Source organism: Trichosurus vulpecula (genome assembly GCF_011100635.1).
Source record: "Trichosurus vulpecula isolate mTriVul1 chromosome X unlocalized genomic scaffold, mTriVul1.pri SUPER_X_unloc_2, whole genome shotgun sequence".
Classification (NCBI taxonomy): domain Eukaryota; kingdom Metazoa; phylum Chordata; class Mammalia; order Diprotodontia; family Phalangeridae; genus Trichosurus; species Trichosurus vulpecula.
Window position 1 is genome coordinate 4,032,182 of NW_023494378.1, and position 18,648 is coordinate 4,050,829.

At 37.7% G+C, this 18,648-nt stretch overlaps 1 protein-coding gene across 1 annotated transcript in view; it reads left to right on the forward strand.

Annotated features, from left to right (window-relative positions):
* Positions 1-696: 696 nt before the first annotated feature.
* Positions 697-18,648, forward strand: part of LOC118833158 (meprin A subunit beta-like) — an 83,816-nt gene continuing 65,864 nt past the window's right edge. The window contains exon 1 of the mRNA XM_036740555.1: positions 697-813. Within this exon, the coding sequence (XP_036596450.1) occupies positions 697-813 (117 nt within the window). The remainder of the gene's footprint in view (positions 814-18,648) is intronic.

Consider the following 18,648-nt stretch of genomic DNA (forward strand, 5'->3'; position numbering starts at 1 on the left):
TATTTGTTTAAAAATCTTATTTTCATTTGTTTGTTTTCTTCTTATATCACTTTCATTTCCAAATATATTCCTCACCGTCTCTGAACCAGAAAGCCATTTGGGATTGGGGAATATTAAAAAGCAAAAGGAAGGGGGAAGCAGTTTAGCAAATTTAACCACCAACAATTTTAAACAGTGTATGCAATATTCTACATCCACAACCCCAGACCTCTACAATGCAGAGAGAGAGAGGCATTTTCTCAACTCTCCAGGGTCATGCTTGATCTTTATAATTATGTAACATTCCATTGCATTTTGTCTGGTTTATTCCATCTACATTATTGTATTCATTGTGTATACTGTTTTTACTGGTTAGCTTACTTAACTCTTCTTCCGTTCAAGTATGCCTTCCCATTCTTCTCTAAATCTTTCATATTTCTTGTATCTTACAGTAAAGTTTTATAGCCCAGGTCACTGAGGATTCCTTTCCCACTGATTGGCCTGAGCTTTGGGCTCACATGCACCAGGTTCATGTGGGAAATTTGATATCTCAAGAGAAATAAGCAGACACTTGATGCACTTTCTTACCTATTAAACTCCCAGCACGGAAAATCTTTTGAAGATTATTGTTACGGGCTTCCAAAGCCTCGTAACTATGCTCAGGGTTCCCCCCAAGCCCCAGGCCTCTGCCTAAGCGAAGGCCTGATCTCGCGGACAATGAACGGGGCGGGAGCCAAAAAGATGGTGAAAGACTCCGTTTATTATTTCAGCAAGCAGCACATTTATAGCTTTAGTGACGCAGGTACATTCTTTGGTTACGTGGGTGAAGGACAGGTAAAATTCAATTCACCTGGGTGCTAGGACCGCCCTGACTCTGCCTACTCTCCTCCCCTTCTCTTCCCACACTACCCGAAGCTCCCTGCGGGCAGGCAGTCCAGGCAAAGAACCGGAAACTCCACGTGGTCAGGCAGCCGGAAGTTCCACGTGGTCAGGCAGGTCCGGGCACGGGCAAAGACCTGGAATTGCCAGGGAGGCAACAAAGGCGAGACCCCTCCTCCTGGCTCCACCCATATCCCAAAGCCCTGAGTTTATCTCAGCAGGCCCCTGGGCCTGGAGGTCCGAGGAGGGCAGGGCTCAGCTCTAACTCGGCCCGCAACATCTCCCCCTTTTCTGTTTGCAACAAGAGTCAATGGGTACTGACTCCGTGGCTGTATACAGGGCCCCAAAAAACATACTCGTCACTAAAGGAGTACAACATAGCAAAAAAGGCAAAGCCCCCACAATGGCCACAGTCTCTAAGACATGACTAAGCCAATTGAGGGTTAAAAAGATCTTAATATGACTCAGAAAGACGTCTATAACACTGTCAGGTTATAAGTTCTCAAGTACTGCCCCTCCTTCCTCAGTGGCCAATTGTAACACCTGGGTAATTTCTGCTGTAATGTTCTGACTATGAAATAAGACTTAAACATAGCATTCATTATCCTACGGACACAAGGTAGACAAAACTTATTATGATCTAACAAAGAACATAAGGTACTATATGGAAAATAGTCAAGAATACATTAGGAAATGGGTAAATGTTTTGAAAATACTAATAATTTTGAAACTATTGTTCTGCTACTTCAATATTCTACTCAATTACTTGTACTCCCCTTTTTTGTCTATGCTGACACCTCACCACTAATGCGGCCCCTAACAGATTATGTGTGTTTCATGTTCAAAATTTCTCAAATAAAAATCAACAGGTTCTATTCCAGAAAGGCACTCAATTTACAAAGCAGATCATATTTGGGACAGTTTTTTTTTTTAAATTTCCTTTACCACAAAAAAATGCTTAAAACATAAAAGACTCATAAGTATGCATTGGCCAATACTTAAAACATTAAACAATAACATATAACTCCTATTATTTTCTCCAGAACTTTAATGCTTAAAACTTTGAAATCCAAGTACTTTATGGGATCATTTCACCTTTGTCTGAGCTCTACAATGTTTGGCCCATTTACTTAAGTCTATATGCTTTCTGACAAGTTAAGCCCTGGCTTTGGCTCATCCTTATGCCAGTGGCTAGCTTCTCTGTTGTTTGCAGATGTTTCAGACATCACATCTTACTTGGAAATTGACTTATTAAGTCAAATTATTATTAAGGTGAGGAAAAACCATCTTAGTTAGGGTCAATGTTCAAGGAAATAAACACAAAATAGAAGAGGCAGTCAGATGGGCAGACAGAGGACTAACCATTGAATCATGGATCTTTTGGAACATACTTGGATAAATAACAAATATCATCTGGGAGCATATATTCAATATGACACACTATGGTATATTGAGTATGCTAAAAACATCTTCTGACTGACAAAAGAATAAAAAGATACTATCTTGGAAATCAAAAGGCCTGGTATTTAGCAACGAAATCTGAAGCAGAAGGAAACACCAGTTATTACTAGAAAACAAACAAACTCAGATCTCATCTAGTCTAACCCTATCACTACAGATGAAAAAAAAATAGATAAGGGACCTGATGTGGATCCTAAATAACCACCTAATGACTGAGTCTGTCCTGTAACTTTTATTTCTTCACTCTTAATCCAGTATCCTTTCCTCAGTAACATATGGTCTCCAAAAAGTCTTTCACCAAGCACCACTTCTTTTTACCAGACTGCCCCATCTCCCTTCCTTCATATGTCCCATTGAAGAACTTATTATATGTATATGATAGCAACTACTTATTATAAGATGTCATGGATACAAAGGTGGGGCTACTTGTTTCATGAAAAATACTCAACTATGCCAGGTACTTGTCTGCTTCCACCCCCCTGGAATAATTATTATTAGGAATTTCAACAGTTAGAGTAAATTTATTTGAACAAAGGGACAGGGACAAGGAAGGTCCCAACCCTGCCCCCTCCCAACCTCACGTCAGAAACTGAGACAAAGTCCTAGTCAACTTATGCTAGTTCCATATCTGCATTCTATTCCCAGTTCTCTCTCTTTCCACTCACCTACAGATTGGAAGCACTAAGGTTTATAATTTGGGCTAAGTAGAATCCCAAATTGTCAAATCAGGTCCATTGGGAGCAGCCATCCCATGTTCACAGTATCTCACAGATCCCTAGATTCTTCATTCATTAATTAAAGAAAAACTTGCATGCATCTTTCTCAATATTGTAAAGGGTTGGAATTGTCTCTAAGCTTCAACTTTAATTTTATGAGTGTGTATCAAAGTCAGCAAGTTAGAAACCTGGCATGGACATATCTGTCTTCTATTTGAATCGATGTACACAAAGGATATTTATTTTGAAACTTTTCTATAGCTAAAATACAATATATTTTATCAATCATCATTTACAGCGACTCGTTTGAATCTTAGATATTTGTTCTGAAAAAAAGAGAGAAAACACATGTAGGCTGATGTAGAGTGATGATAACTGGCCAAGAAGCATTTAAGACATCGTCAATGTCACAATGGTGTTAGACAAGGATTTAGTAGAACCCATCAAATAGGTGAACATGAATGAAGCGAAAGGCGCTTAACTATCATGATAACTTCCTTGTTTAGTGTTATAAAGGACGTTTTCCACAATGAGACTGTGAGTTGGGTGATACAATTATCATTAGAACTATTTTATAGATGAGAAAACTAAGACTCACAGAGGGTGACTTGGCCAAGCTCACAGGGGTAGCAAATTGCAGAATTAGAAATGATTTCCCCACAGTAACACCTGGGAATTGAATAGCTGGTCAGAATTTAAACCTATATATCTTCATTTTTAGGCCAATGCCCCCCCTTGCCTTATCTCATGTTCTCTATCCCCTTTTGCAAGCTATGAGTATCTCTAAAAATATTAAAAATGATCAATTTCCATTTCTTAACTACATCAGAAAAGTCAGTAAGTCATTAGTATTTTAAACGTATTACTATAGACAAAATGATTTTTAAGTCTTCAGATTTTGGTACCATTGGTACTTGGGGCTTTTCTTTTTACTCCTGTAATGATACTATTAATATCTAATACTAAACAATAATTCAACATAAAGTAATCATAATATTGACATTTAGACTTTGAGGTTTGCAAAGTACTTTATATATTTTCTCTCATTGTATTCACATAATAATCCAATGAACTAAAGTTATTATTAACCTCATTTTTACCACAATAAAAAAGAAGAAATTAAAGCTAAGATGTTAAATGGCTTCATTTACTTTATCCATCCATTCATCCAACACATGCTAATTAAGTTCCTTCTAAATGCCCACTGGGCACAGTGCTAAGTGATAAGTACATAGGAACAGAACAAAATTGTAAGAGGACGGATTCAAACCAAGATTTTTTGAGAAATGAAGTATAATAAGCTCTCCACTGACTAAACCATACTGCCTCTCTTTGAAAACTTATATTAATAATAATTGAATTAAAAATTATATTTATTAATAATCACAACAATATACCAAGTATAAGGAGTGTGCACATACACATACGTATGTACACATATGTAAGTATACGTAAATATGCATATTTACACGTATGTGTGTGTGCATGCATATGTATGTGTTTACTTATGCCCAGGAACTTTAATATGCTAGTCTGACTACAATGCAATTAGTCATTCTGGGTCAAAGATGGCCAATTGAAATAACAAACATTATGAATTGCCCCAAAACACCCCTACATTAAGAGGCATAGTAATGACCCCCTTGTTTTCCATTAAAAGTAGAACTTGCAAAAATCTTATAATTCTGGAGCTCATTTTTCCCTCACAACATTTTGATCTTCTATTTTTTACAGAACATAAAACAATACAGTAGCTGTTTTTATTCTGCCCATAAAACTAACTCGTCTTCAGGGTGATCTCATAAGAATGTCAATTTAAAATGTTGCTTCACAATAATAAAATCGAGGAGATAATGTTTATTAACTTACTTTGAACTGCAGGCAAAAACTTAAAAAAACCCTAAAATAAAATTTAAAAAGACAAAGAGTGTTCTTTAACAGGCATTTGGCAGTTTTGATCTAAGCCCCTAGCATTTTGATCGGCATTTACTTTGAAGATGGTTCTAAGAGGAATTTTCAGATATACTCAGGTAAAGAAAGATATTTGCATACAAAACCCAGGAGCCTCTAGTGAAAGAAGTGACACTCTAATACTGACAGACAAATGCTCTAAATGAATTCTTGCTTTCAGAGAAAATGGTGGCAATCAAAAGCTTGAGTGTCCCCCAAGGTATGCTAAGTCTCTCTCTATTACATGATATGTTACGTTTGACAATTCGTTAGGTTTCTCAAAAATATTTTAAAGGAAGAATAAAATACTCATATGGAAGCGCCTATGTTACAGTTCTCCACGTACATCGATCACCTGGTGCCCACCATTTTACAAACCAATGAAGAATAGAAAAAAAAAACTGTCAGGTAGCCTTTCCAGCACCCGAGTCAAGCAGAAAATGCTCACTCTACCACTTAAATTGTTTGCTTTCTGGAAAATAAGTCTGCCCACATCGTGTCCTTGGAATCTCCTCCTTGAATTTGAAATAGATCAAATACAACCTTCTATAAGAGGCTGTATTTTCCTGATTTCCAGTTATTACCACCCTCTCCATTTTACTTAATATTTATTTTATATATTAATTTGTATTTACTAATATGCATGTTGTTCTCATCACCTAACTGCTAGTAGAATGCAATCTCCTTGGAAGTAGGTATTGTTTCACATTTGTATTTTTCCATCAATTTGCAGAATGTTTGGCACACAGTTTTGATAAATGCTTGTTGAATTGAATAAAAACCAAATAGAGCCCCTTGCTTCCCAGCATCCCCTATTTCATCAATTGAGAAATGGAATCCACCTACACCCCATAGTTCTATCTGTCTATACCCCATACATTTATCAGACTTTTAGAAATTTGCTATTTAAGAATAATCAGTTACTCTTTGAATAAATCAAAAAGATCATTTGAGGATTCCCACTGAGGAAGCTGAATGATCCAATATAAAAAATACTGGGTTAGTAATTGGAAGGCCCAGACTCTAATTTTGACTGTTATTTAACAAGTAAAGGACCTTTGGACAAGTTGTACCATTCCTCTGGTCTCAGTTTCTTCATCTGTAAAATGAGAAAGTTGGAACTAAATGATCTCTGATCCTTTCTAGCGCCAAAATGGCATAAATCAAGTACGCATCTTTCCTTTTCTTTTATGCCATATTTTGTGATTTGGTACAGTGTGGGGGTAATAATGACTGAAATCTATGTGCTTTCAGATTTGCAAGATGCTTTACATACATTTTGTCATTTGGCATATGCCAGTTCTATCAGGTAGGATTATTTTCCCATTTTGTAGATAAAGAAAGTGAGTTTCAATGGATTAGATAATTTGCCCATGGTCACAGAAGTAATATCATAGGCAGGCTCTGAATCCAGGTATATCTTGACTCTACGTCCAGCACTTTTGTGGACATGCCACAGGTACGAGGGCTTTATAGGGACAAGTAGAGCCACATTACTCCTGATTGCTGAAAACAGATATGGCAGCCTGTAATGCCTAGGGTTAGTCATTCCCTCCCATGATTGTAGACCAATATGCACTGTTCATCGCTCTCCACATGAAAATTGCCTCTGGTCTGAAAAGTACTTGAGAAAATGTTATCTAATTACTTTTGCTGGCAAAGCTTGATCTATATGACTGAATAACAAAGGATTTTCAAACATTTCACAGAACCTCAGGATAGAAAGAGACCAAAAGGTTATCTAGTCCAAAACCCATACCTCCCTGAGAATGTCCTCTGTGATATCTCTGAGAAATGGTTATCTAGAATTTATTTGAAGACTTTCAGGACGTATTAACCCCCAGGTTTGAAAGGCATCCTGTGGCACTTTGGAAGTGCTCTAATTTTAAAGAAATATTTACTTAAGTCAAATAAAAGTCTGCCTCCTAACTTTTTCCCACTACTCCTAGTTGGGCTATCTGAGGCCAAGCACAAGAAATCTGATAGGTTTACAATGTGACAGCCCTTCAGAAAATTGATGCCATGCAGTCTTAAATTATTTGAAGGACTTATCCTCAAGTTCCACAGTCATATTTCATAATTCTTTTCATATTGGAAGTATACGTTATTATTCCCTGTTCAACTTATTCAAAACAGAGCTAGAGAATAGAAAAATAAAATGACACAGTAAAATCTTACCAAAGAGTGAATCAAATGAGTATGTAATGTTGGATCTTGATTTTCCTATCATACTTGGTTCAAAAAATAAAGTTTCTTTTGTCTTCATATCAGTAACCAAGGAGGGATAGTTAAGATAATTCTATTCAGGATATCATTACCACCATTATCAAGTTAGTTTCGTGAATTATGTTGCATGTTTGTTTAGTAATTGATCATCTTGAGGTGGTCAGGAGAAAGTGAGAATGTGGGATGGGCTTCCTGTGGTGAGGCTGAAGAAGATCATGTGTAAGAGTCACATAGAATAAGCATGCATAGACAGTTAGGATTCATATCTTTGGAGGGAATTTCCAAACCAATGAGATCAGTCAGCTAGGTGAAGCAGTGGAGAGAGTGTTGGGCCTGGATTCAAGAAAGCCTGATACTTTAAATCTTACCTCAAATACTTACAGAATGTGTGACCCTGGAGAAGTCACTTAACCCTTGTCTCTTTGATTTCCTCAGCTGTAAGATGGGGATAGTAGTAGCACCTTATTCCCAGACTTGCTGTGAGATGCAAAAGAGATATTTGTGGAACTCTCAGCACAGTGTCTGGTACACAGTAGGTGTCTAATACATTCTTGTTTCATTCCATAAAAGATTCATTTGAATTCTTTGTTCACAACACATTTAATGTTATTATTGTGCTTACATGTCCCTGAATGCCAAGGTTAATCCCAAGGTAGCACAGTATAGTTTAACAATCTTTTATCGTGCAGATAACATTTGAGTGAAGTCTGCATTCCAGTATGCTTCCCTTTGAAATGCATGGAAGGAGGCTAAGAGAAATGCATGACCTATTTGATTTTCTCAGAAGCATTGCTGTATCTGAAAGTAAAGTCTATTTGATCAGCAGTTAAGTAGTAAATGGTACTGGTAAGTGATCTGTTCCTTGAAGGGGATAAACCTCACTTTAGCTGTTCAACTTGCATATGCAGAAGGCATCAGAAGAAATATTTGACCTTATATTCAACAAGCAGAAGAATGAGCTCCTACTGTCTACTTAAACCATAAAGAAACTCCACTAGGCACAGAACTCCCCTGTATGGCTCTAATAAGCCCATTCAACAGGGTCACTTTCTTCTGACCTCCTCAAGATGATCAATTATTAAATAAACATGTAACATATTTTACATAACTAACTTGAGGATGTTATTATCTTAACTATTCCTGAGAAGTATTATCTTAACTATTCCTCTTTAGTTGTTGCTACACGTATAAATTCCTGCCTCTTTGACATAATGAAATTGCCAAGGATGAAAACATTATAAAACACAAGTATCACACATGTTCTGTCATCTTTGATTCATGAGGACCACAGGCATTACACACAACTGTTGTAAGAATGAGCTTACTTAGATTCCCTGAAGAATGAGATTCTACCAGACCATACATTTCTTGTAGTAAAGTTGGTCACACTGCTTCTATCCCTTCCTCTTCTCAACCCTTTTTGTCCATATCTGCCTAAATATCCTTGAAAGAATTTCCAATAATATGTTTTGGATCCTTTATTTTCATTGTTCTGACATCTAAAGGGTATTGCTGAGCAACTCTAGATGTCTGTCTATTGTCCACCCCACCCCCTCCATTTCTGGTATTAAATGTTTTTCTTGTCTTTTACATAAGCATGTAACCATTGGTAAAATATTGCATCCACCATGATGAGCCTTTCCATTGCTCTTTCAGTTATTTTTCAAATTTGTCATTCTTCTCAAATCATTTTATTCTATATTTTTATAGCTAGGTAGAACCTTTGGGAGAATACTGTAATCAAAACCATGATTTTTTATAGAAGTACTTCTGCCATTGACCAAGTAATACCACTTCTAGGGCTGCATCCCAAAGAGATCATAAAAATGCGAAAAGGACCCACATGTACAAATATATTTAGAGCAACTTTTTTGTGGTGTCCAAGAACTGGAAATTGAGGGAATGCCCATCAATTGGCGAATGACTGAAGAAATTGTAGTATATGAATGTAACGGAATACTATCGTGCTATAAGAAATGATGAATGGGCAGACTTCAGGAAAAAAAAAACTGGAAAGACTTATATGAACTGATGTTGAGTGAAGTGAGCAGAACCAGGAGAACATTGTGCACAGTAACAGCCATAGCGTGCAATGACTGACTTGATAGATTTAGCCCTACTCAGCAATGCAAGGACCCAAAACAATTCCAAAAGACTCATGATGGAAAATACTACCCACATGCAGACAAAGAACTAGGAGTCGGAATGCAGAGGGAAGCAGGCTATTTTCTTCTGTTTTGTTTTGTTTCTCATGGTTCCTCCCATTCATTCTGATTCTTCTGTACAACATGACTAATGTGAAAATATGTTTAATGAGAATGTATATGTAAAGCCTACATCAGATTGCATGGCATCTTGGGAAGGGAGAAGAAGAAGGAGGGGAAGGAAATTTAAAACTTATGGAAATAAATGTTGAAAACTAAAAATAAATAAATAAACTTATTTTAAAAAACCAAGTACTTCTGGACCACCAAAAGTAATTCACAGATTTCCAAATATGATCCAGCCTAACCTCCTAAAGCATGGTGGAGTAATACATAGAAAGCAAGTTCAAAATAAGTGTGTCAGAGTTACTTAATAAATTTAATATTTAATAGATAGCATACATCTTACATTTGGAATAATAAATGAAATTCTAAGAGGTGGGGCTGAAGAGAAAATATGTTTCAGACATAAGTGACAGCCTGTATAAAAGCGCAGAGATGGAATGAGAAACAGAATAATGTTTTCATGTATGTGTACATGTACGTACATACATACATACATACATACATACGTAGAAATATATTTCTTGGAACAGTTCTTGCATCAATCATTTTGTTAAGAGCATTCTGAAGCTGGCTTCCATTTTTATGCATGTCCAATTCAACTATGGTATATTTTACATCCATGTCATGGAAAAGCTTTTTTGCAATTGTACAATTAGAACAGGATGATTTTGAGAGGATCACTACACAATTATGTGAAATTGTTTCCTGGAACTGATTTATAGGAGTCATTTCTGATTTATTCATGGAAGAAAATGGTCTGTTCCTCACCTAGCACCACAATCTCTGTCCAGCCTTGTTCATACTTCTCTCTCACCATATGAGAAATTCAGGGAGGACTAGCATCTTTGGTGTGAGAACTTGCCAAGGCCTCTTCAAGGCTGTTCATCCACTTTGGGTGCCTACCTGTCACGCAAATCTTACCTGTAGCTCCAAAGGGGCTGACAGCAGTAAAACCATCTTGGCAGACTGGCTAAAGCAAGTTAAGGGTAACCAAGGGGCCTCGAACCTATTGGTGAGTTAGGAGAATGTCTACCACAAGCCATACACCTGAAGAATAGGCAAATGAGAACAATTTGTTCCAACAGCCATGAAGGTGGCTGAAACAGGTACTCTGGAGTACTTGGAGCTTGGTAAGACACTGAAGACAACTAGATCATCCACCGCACCCTGAGCCATTGCCAATCATCTTGACTTTTGTCCTGCCACTTGGCTTCCATGGTTGTGAGAGAGAGTATGGCTGACAATACTATGCAACTCTGCCTCAAGTAAATCTAATTTGAAAGTAAGTCAAGACATCACCCATGAGGTGATTGGTTGTTTCCAAAAATAAAGGACAAATAATGACAATGCACACATTTAATAGATAACATAAATCTTACATTTGAAATGATATAGGAAATTCTAAGAGGTGAGGCTGAAGAGAAAATATGTTCCAGGCATAAGTGACAGCCTGTATGAAGGCACAGAGATGGAATGAGAGATAGAATTTATCATCGGAAGAACTCAGAGAAACTCAATATGGCAGGCACACATAGGACCCAGTTCTTCCAACTGTTTTTATGAAACAAGGAGTTTTTTGTAGATAATTTATGTTTTCCACTTTATAATACTTTGGATCATTGAGTTCCATTGTTTCTTATTCTCTTTTGTGTGGCCTGTTCCATTGGTTTATCTTTCTTTTTTTTATCTATACTAAATGGTTTTGATGATTGTTGCCTTATAACATAGTTTGAGATCTAGACATTTCATTTTCCCTTTGTCTGTTCCTCTTTTCATCATTTACCTTGATATTCTAGATTTTCTTTGCAAATGAATTTCATCACTATTTTATCATGGACATTTCTTATTTTTTATTTAATATATTTAGTTTTCAGCATTGATTTTCACAAGAGTTTGAATTACAAATTTTCTCCCCACTTCTACGCTCCACCCCACTCCTAGATGGCATATATTCTGGTTGCCCTGTTCCCCAGTCAGCCCTCGCTTCTGTCACCCCACTCCCCTCCCATCCCCTTTTCCCTTCCTTTCTTGTGGGGCAAGATAAATTTCTACACCCCATTGCCTGTGTATCTTATTTCTTAGTTGCATGCAAAAACTTTTTTTTTGTTTTTTAACATCTGTTATTAAAACTTTGAGTTCCAAATTCTCTCCCCCCTTCCCTTCCCACCCACCCTCCCCAAGAAGTCAAGCAATTCAACATAGGCCACATGCATATCATTATGTATAACCCTTCCACAATAATCCTGTTGTGAAAGACTAACCATATTTTGCTCCTCCCAAACCTATCCCCCTTTATTGAATTTTCTCCCTTGGCCCTGTCCCCTTTCGAAAGTGTGTGTTTTTGATTACCTCCACCCGCATCTGCCCTCCCATTTATCATCCCCCCCCTCTTTTTTTTACCTTCTTTTCCTTTTTTCCTGTGGGGTAAGATACCCAAATGAGTATATATGGTATTCCCTCCTCAGGTCAAATTTGATGATAACAAGATTCACTCATTACCCCTCACCTGTCTTCTCTTCTCTTCCTACATAACTGCTTTTTCTTGCCACTTTTATACAACATAATTTACCCCATTCTATCTCTCCCTATCTCCCTCTCTCAATATGTTCTTCGATCATCCCTTAATTTGATTTTATTTCTTTTAGATATCTTCCCTTCATCTTCAACTCACCCTGTGCCCTCTCTCTCTCTCTCTCTCTCTCTCTCTCTCTCTCTCTCTCTCTCTCTCTCCATATATGTATATATATATGCACATACATATATACATACATACACACTCACATATACATATATATACATAAACATATATATATATATTTATATATGCATATTCCCTTCAGCTACTCTAATACTGAGGTCTCATGAATCATACATATCATCTTTCTGTGTAGGAATGTAAACAAAACAGTTCAACTTTAGTAAGTCCCTTGCAATTTCTTTTTCTTGTTCTTTTTCTTGATTACCTTTTCATGCTTCTCTTGATTCTTGTGTTTGAAAGTGAAATTTTCTATTCAGTTCTGGTCTTTTCACTGAGAAAGCTTGAAAGTCTTCTATTTTATTAAAAATCCATATTTTGCCTTGGAGCATGATACTCAGTTTTGCTGGATAAGTGATTCTTGGTTTTAATCCTAGCTCCATTGACCTCCGGAATATTGTATTCCAAGCCCTTCGATCTCTTAATGTAGAAGTTGCTAGATCTTGAGTTATTCTGATTGTGTTTCCACAATACTCAAATTGTTTCTTTCTGGCTGCTTGCAGTATTTTCTCCTTGATCTGGGAGCTCTGGAATTTGGCGACAATATTCTTAGGAGATTTCTTTTTGGGATCTATTTGAGGAGGCGATTGGTGGATTCTTTCACTTTCTGTTTTGCCCTATGGCTCTAGAATATCAGGGCAGTTCTCCTTGATAATTTCTTGAAAGATGATATCTAGGCTCTTTTTTTAATCATGGCTTTAAAGTAGTCCAATAATTTTTAAATTATCTCTCCTAATATCTCGCTGACTCAGGGCACTAGGGCCTGTTCTGCCTGGTTCCTGGTCTGGTTGGTCCTTCCACTGCCCACACTGAGCTCCGATCCACATGCGATAGACCTCACCCAGAGACCATCCAGGCTGTCCTGGGCTGGAGCCCTGCTTCCCTCTGCTATTTTTTGGGTTCTGCAATTCTAGAATTGGTTCAGAGTCATTTTTTATAGGTTTTTGGAGGGGCTCCACAGGGAGCTCACGCTAGTCCCTGCTTTCCAGCTGCCATCTTGGCTCCGCCCCCGTCTTATTGACAATTAACAACATCTGTCCTAGAAAGATAGGTAGATGGACAGATAGATAGAAAACATTTACAGGTGACCCATCAAATACTCTTTGGATCATCTTACACTTTAATTCTTCATTGACAATGATATTCCATGTCTCACAATGTTATATCATCAGATGAATACTCATATTTTTATAGATAGATAGATGAAGATATCATAGAAATATATATCTATCCAACTATCTATCAATATAGCTTTCAGGGACAACCTGAAAGAAATTTGTAATTCCCCACAGACAGTTGAGCTGACTCACTTTCTATTGTTCAATTCTGGTCCCATTTCATTGTTATATATTCAGTGCCTATTTACAGTGGTAGATAATTTTAGTTCTATACAACTTCGTGTCATAATGTGGACAATATCCACTCTAGTGGGCCAAATCCTTTGAGAGTCTATGGATCTCAATTATGAGGCTCTGTGGTGCTTCAGGACTTGATGCAGCTAGGTAGTGCAGTATATAGAGTCCTAGGCCTGAAGTCAGAAAGACCTAAGTTGAAATCTGGCCTCAGATACTGTAACAACAATGCCACTTGCAGCTGCTGTAGGGGTGTAGGACCAATAACACCAGCACACAGCAGGGCTGCTAGCACAGCTTCTTTGATCTGCTTTTCTGAAGGAAAGCAACTTTAAAGGGATCAACAATCCTACTTTCATCACACATATATGTACAATTCACTTAGTTCAGGGGAAAAGTCAGCACCCTGAACTTTAGAGAAAATACAAACAGAAATTACAAGCAGAAATTATATAGACAGAGCAAATATAAACAGCAAAGACGAACAGACAGGGCTTCCAATGGTCTGACCAAAAGCAATACATACATGGTTACCAGAGAGAGAAGCACCAAGAGCTGGGGGGCTCCTTAATGGCTAACCAGAGTCTCTTCTGGTTGAGGCACATGAACACTCTTCCAATGAGTCAGCCCCAAAGCAAAAAGCTAACCTCAGAGTATATATACCTTCTTTAGGGCCATAGGGCGTCACAACCCTTGTGACCCAGACTCATGTGACTCAAGTTGAAAGCAGGTCACATAGGCCTATTAAGGAGCGGGGAAGATCTACAGATTGTATTAACATTACAGACATGTACTAGCTTTAGGACCCTGGGCAAGTCACTTTACCTGTTTGTCTCAGTTTCTTCTATTGTATAATGGGCATGATAAAAACACCTACCTTGTACGGTTGTTGTGAGAGTTAGCATAGTACCATATTACCAGGTACATAGTAGGCACTCTATACATGCTTATTCCCTTCTCTTTCCTGATACATTCAATGTCACTGAAAAGAGGAAAAATCTGAGGAGCTCATCATTTAAAAGGATTTCATTCTGGCTGCTTGCAGTATTTTCTCCTAGATCTGGGAGCTCTGGAATTTTGGCGACAATATTCCTAGGTGTTTTCTTTTTGGGATCTTTTTGAGGAGGCGATCTGTGGATTTTTTCAACTTCTATTTTACCCTCTGGCTCTATTCATCACCTTATGTCTACAAATGTGTAACTGAAAAAACTTGTGTTATATAACCTTAACTGGACCCATATCACTGCTAGGCAATTCTACTATATCTCTCTTAACAATTCACTATCCTACTCTCCACAATGGCTCTTCCAAACCTTTTCATCCCTCCTCAAACTTCCCATGGTTCTCTTTGTTGTACCAAAAGCAAGTGAGACACACCACAGAGTATAAGTTTTAAATGGAGAATTTACTGGCCGGCGACCATTCGGGGTCTTTTGCCCAATCAAAATGGCCCCGAGTTGGGGTGGAAGAGTACCTTAAATAGAAAATACAGGGTACAGTGGTGAATCATCTCTTGGAATTTTACAGACCAGGTCACAAGGTGGTCCGGGGGCCCAGGGACAGATCAAAGATTCTGCCAGGTTATCGTTCAGTGGGATGATCTTATCTATTGACATTCCTTGGAGGAGTCACGGGGCCCCAGGGACATTTGCTAAATGCCAAAGAGGTCTGAGTCCATTCTTTCTGGGGGTGTTGTCAGAGGCTAGGGGTTTTCTCAGAGGTCTCCTTAGCAGTAACTGATTTTCCAGTACCACACCTTCCCCTTACTCTCTCAGCTAAGAAACTTGCCTCATATTTTACAGAAAAAAATTAAGCCATTTGCCTTGAATTCTCTATTCTCCCCACTTCCTCATCTCCTACTGCTTAGGCTCCTTATGCAACTGTTTCTTACTTCACCATTGCTTCATACGATGAAGTAGCCTTACTCCCTACCAAGGCTTATCCCTCTACTTGTTCAAGTGATCCCATTCTATCCCATCTTGTTCAACAGATTGTCCTTTCTGTCACCCCCACTCTTTCATTTATTTTCAATCTCTCCCTCTCTACTGGTTCATTTCCAACTTCCTAAAAATATGCCCATGTCTCCTTTCTCCTGGAAAAACCCTTACTTGATCCTTCTATCCCTACTAATTATCATGCTATATTTCTTCTTTTGTAGATAAACTTCTCAAAGAGGCTGTCTATAAGAGGTGCCTCCTTTTCCCCTCCTCTCACTCTCTGCTTTTTTTTTTGGAAGTAGTATTTTATTTTTTTTCCAATTACATGTAAAGATAGTTTTCCACATTCATTTTTATAAGATTTTGAGTTCCAAATTTTTCTCCCTCCCTCTCCCTTTCCCAAGATGGCAAGCAATCTGATATAGTTATACATAAGCAATCATATTAAACATATTTCCATGTTCCTTTCACTCTCTTCTTAACCCCTTTCAATCTGGCTTCCCACATTATCATTCCACTGGAACTACTCACTTTTCTCTAGTGTTACTAATGTTTTCTTAGTTACTAAATTCAATGGCCTTTTCTCAATCCTCATTGTCCTGGATCTGAAGCCTTTGACACTGTTGATCATTGACACAGTGATCTCCTCCTTGATACCCTCTTCTCTCTAGGTTTTTGAGACACCACTCTCTCTTGGTTTTCCTCCTACCTATCTGACTGCTCCTTCTCTCTCCTTTACTAGATCCTCCTCCAGCTTGTTCACTCTAACCATAGGCATCCCTCAGGTTTTGTTCCTGGGCCTTCTTCTGGTCTCTCTCTAAACTGTATCACTTGGTGATCTCATCAGCTCCCATGGATTAATTACCATCTCTATGCAGAGGATTCTTAATCCTACTCCAATCTCCAGTCATATAACCCTTCCCCCAACCCCCATCAAAGCCCTTTATAATCTTGCCCCCTCCTATCTTTCTGGTCTTCCTACCCATTACTTCTCACCATGTACTCTTTGATCCAGTGACACTGGCCTCCTGGCTTTTCCGTAAAGAAGATGCTCCATCTCTTGGTCCAGGCATTTTCTCTGGTTATCCTGAATGCTTGGAATATTCTCCCTTATCTACTTCAACTGACTTCTTTAAGACTCAACTAAAATACCACCTTGTATAGGAAGCCTTTTCAAATCCATCTTAATTCCAGGGCTTTTCCTGTTTTAATTATTTCCTGTTTATCTTGTATATAGCTTATTTTATACACATATATGTATCTACATATCTATGTATGTATGTATGTATACATGCATGCAAGTATATGTATGTTTCCTTGTTTGCATGTTGTCTCCCCACTTAGATCATATTCTCCTTGAGAGCAGGGACTGTCTTTTGCCATTTTTTTGCCTCCCCAAAATTTAACATAGTTCCTGACACAGAGTGGGCACTTAATGTTTATCAATTGATTAATTATTCTTATAACAAAGAATAAAAATGAAAGGGGAAAAACACTTCTGCAAACTTGATGATATCAACTGAGTCTGACAGTGTACGCCACGTTCCATGCCCATAGTGCCCCACCTCTATAAGGAAGGGAGAGAGAGGTACATTTTTTCAGTTCTTTTCTTGGACCAAGGTTCTTGGTCATTATAATTACATATAAGTTTGATATTTATGTCAGGTTTTCAACCTGGAAGGTTTTAATTAAATGATAAAACCTTACTAATTTAGATGAATTTAAGAAAGGTCAGTTCAAATCAGTTAATTTTAAAGTCTAAATATGAAAATATTTTGGAAGAGTACGTTTTAGTAATTTCAAGTAATCACTATGTCAATAAAAAATTATTTATTTAAGTTCTAGTATGTTCCAGGCATAATACTAGGAATTAGCAATTCAAAAAAGAAAATATCCCTATGCTCAAGGAGTTTGGGGTCTACAATAATTTAATCTAAGCTAATAAAATGTTACTTCATAGAGATACTACCAAACTCTTCTGATGAACAGCCATCAATAATAGTCATCCGTAGTTGGCCCATTGTTTAATCAAAACAAGTACAGCTAAATCAGGGTTTAAGCATTCTTGAAAATAGTTTATTTTTGAGAAGAAAGTATATTCTTTTTTATCCCCATTCAGTTTTCTCCAGAGGTCTATCATATGTGCCTTTTCTAAAATTCTGTTTACCTCCTTAACTTTTTTCTTATTTATTTTGAGGTGAGATTTATCAAGTTCAGAAAGGGGGAGGTTGAGGTCTCCCAATATTATAGTTTTGCTGTCTATTTCTTCCTGTAACTCCCTTAACGTCTCCTCTAAGAATTTGTATGCCTTACCACTTGGTGCATATATGTTAAGCAATGATATTGCTTCATTGTTTATGGTGCCTTTTAGGAGGATGTAGTGTCCTTCCTTATCTCTTTTAATTAAATCTATCTTTACTTTTGCTTTGTCTCAGATTAGGATTGCTACACCTGCTTTTTTTACTTTAGCTGAGGCACAATATATTTTACTCCAGCCTTTTACCTTTACCCTATGTGTATCCCCCCGTTTCAAATGCGTTTCTTGTAAACAGCATATTGTAGGATTATGGTTTTTAATCCATTCTGCTATCTGCTTCTGTTTTATGAGAATGTTCATCCCCTGCACGTTCAGAGTTATGATTTCTATCTGTGTCCTTTTCTCCATCCTAATTCCCCCTGTTTATGCTTTTATTTCTCCCTTTCCCCTTCTCCTCCTCAACAAAGTTTTGCCTTTGACCGCCGCCTTCCTCAGTTTACCCTCCCTCTTTATTCCCCTCCCTTATCTTACCGTTTCCCACTTGCTACTTCTCCTCTCCCTTCTGACCACCCCCCTCCCTTTTTCCCCCCTTCCCCTTCTACTTCCCGTAGGACAAGTTAGATTTCTAAACTTATCAGGGTATGTTATTCCCTTCTTGAACTAGATCAGATGACAGTAAAACACAAATACTGGTCTTCTCCCTCCCTTCTTTCCCTCTACTATAATATGTTTTTGTGCCACTTCATTTGGTGTAATTTACCCTTTTCTACTACCTCCTTACTGCTCCTCTCATAGCCCTCCCCTTATATCTCTTACTTATATTTTATATCTTTACATCAGTTAATTTATACAGGCATTCACAACCT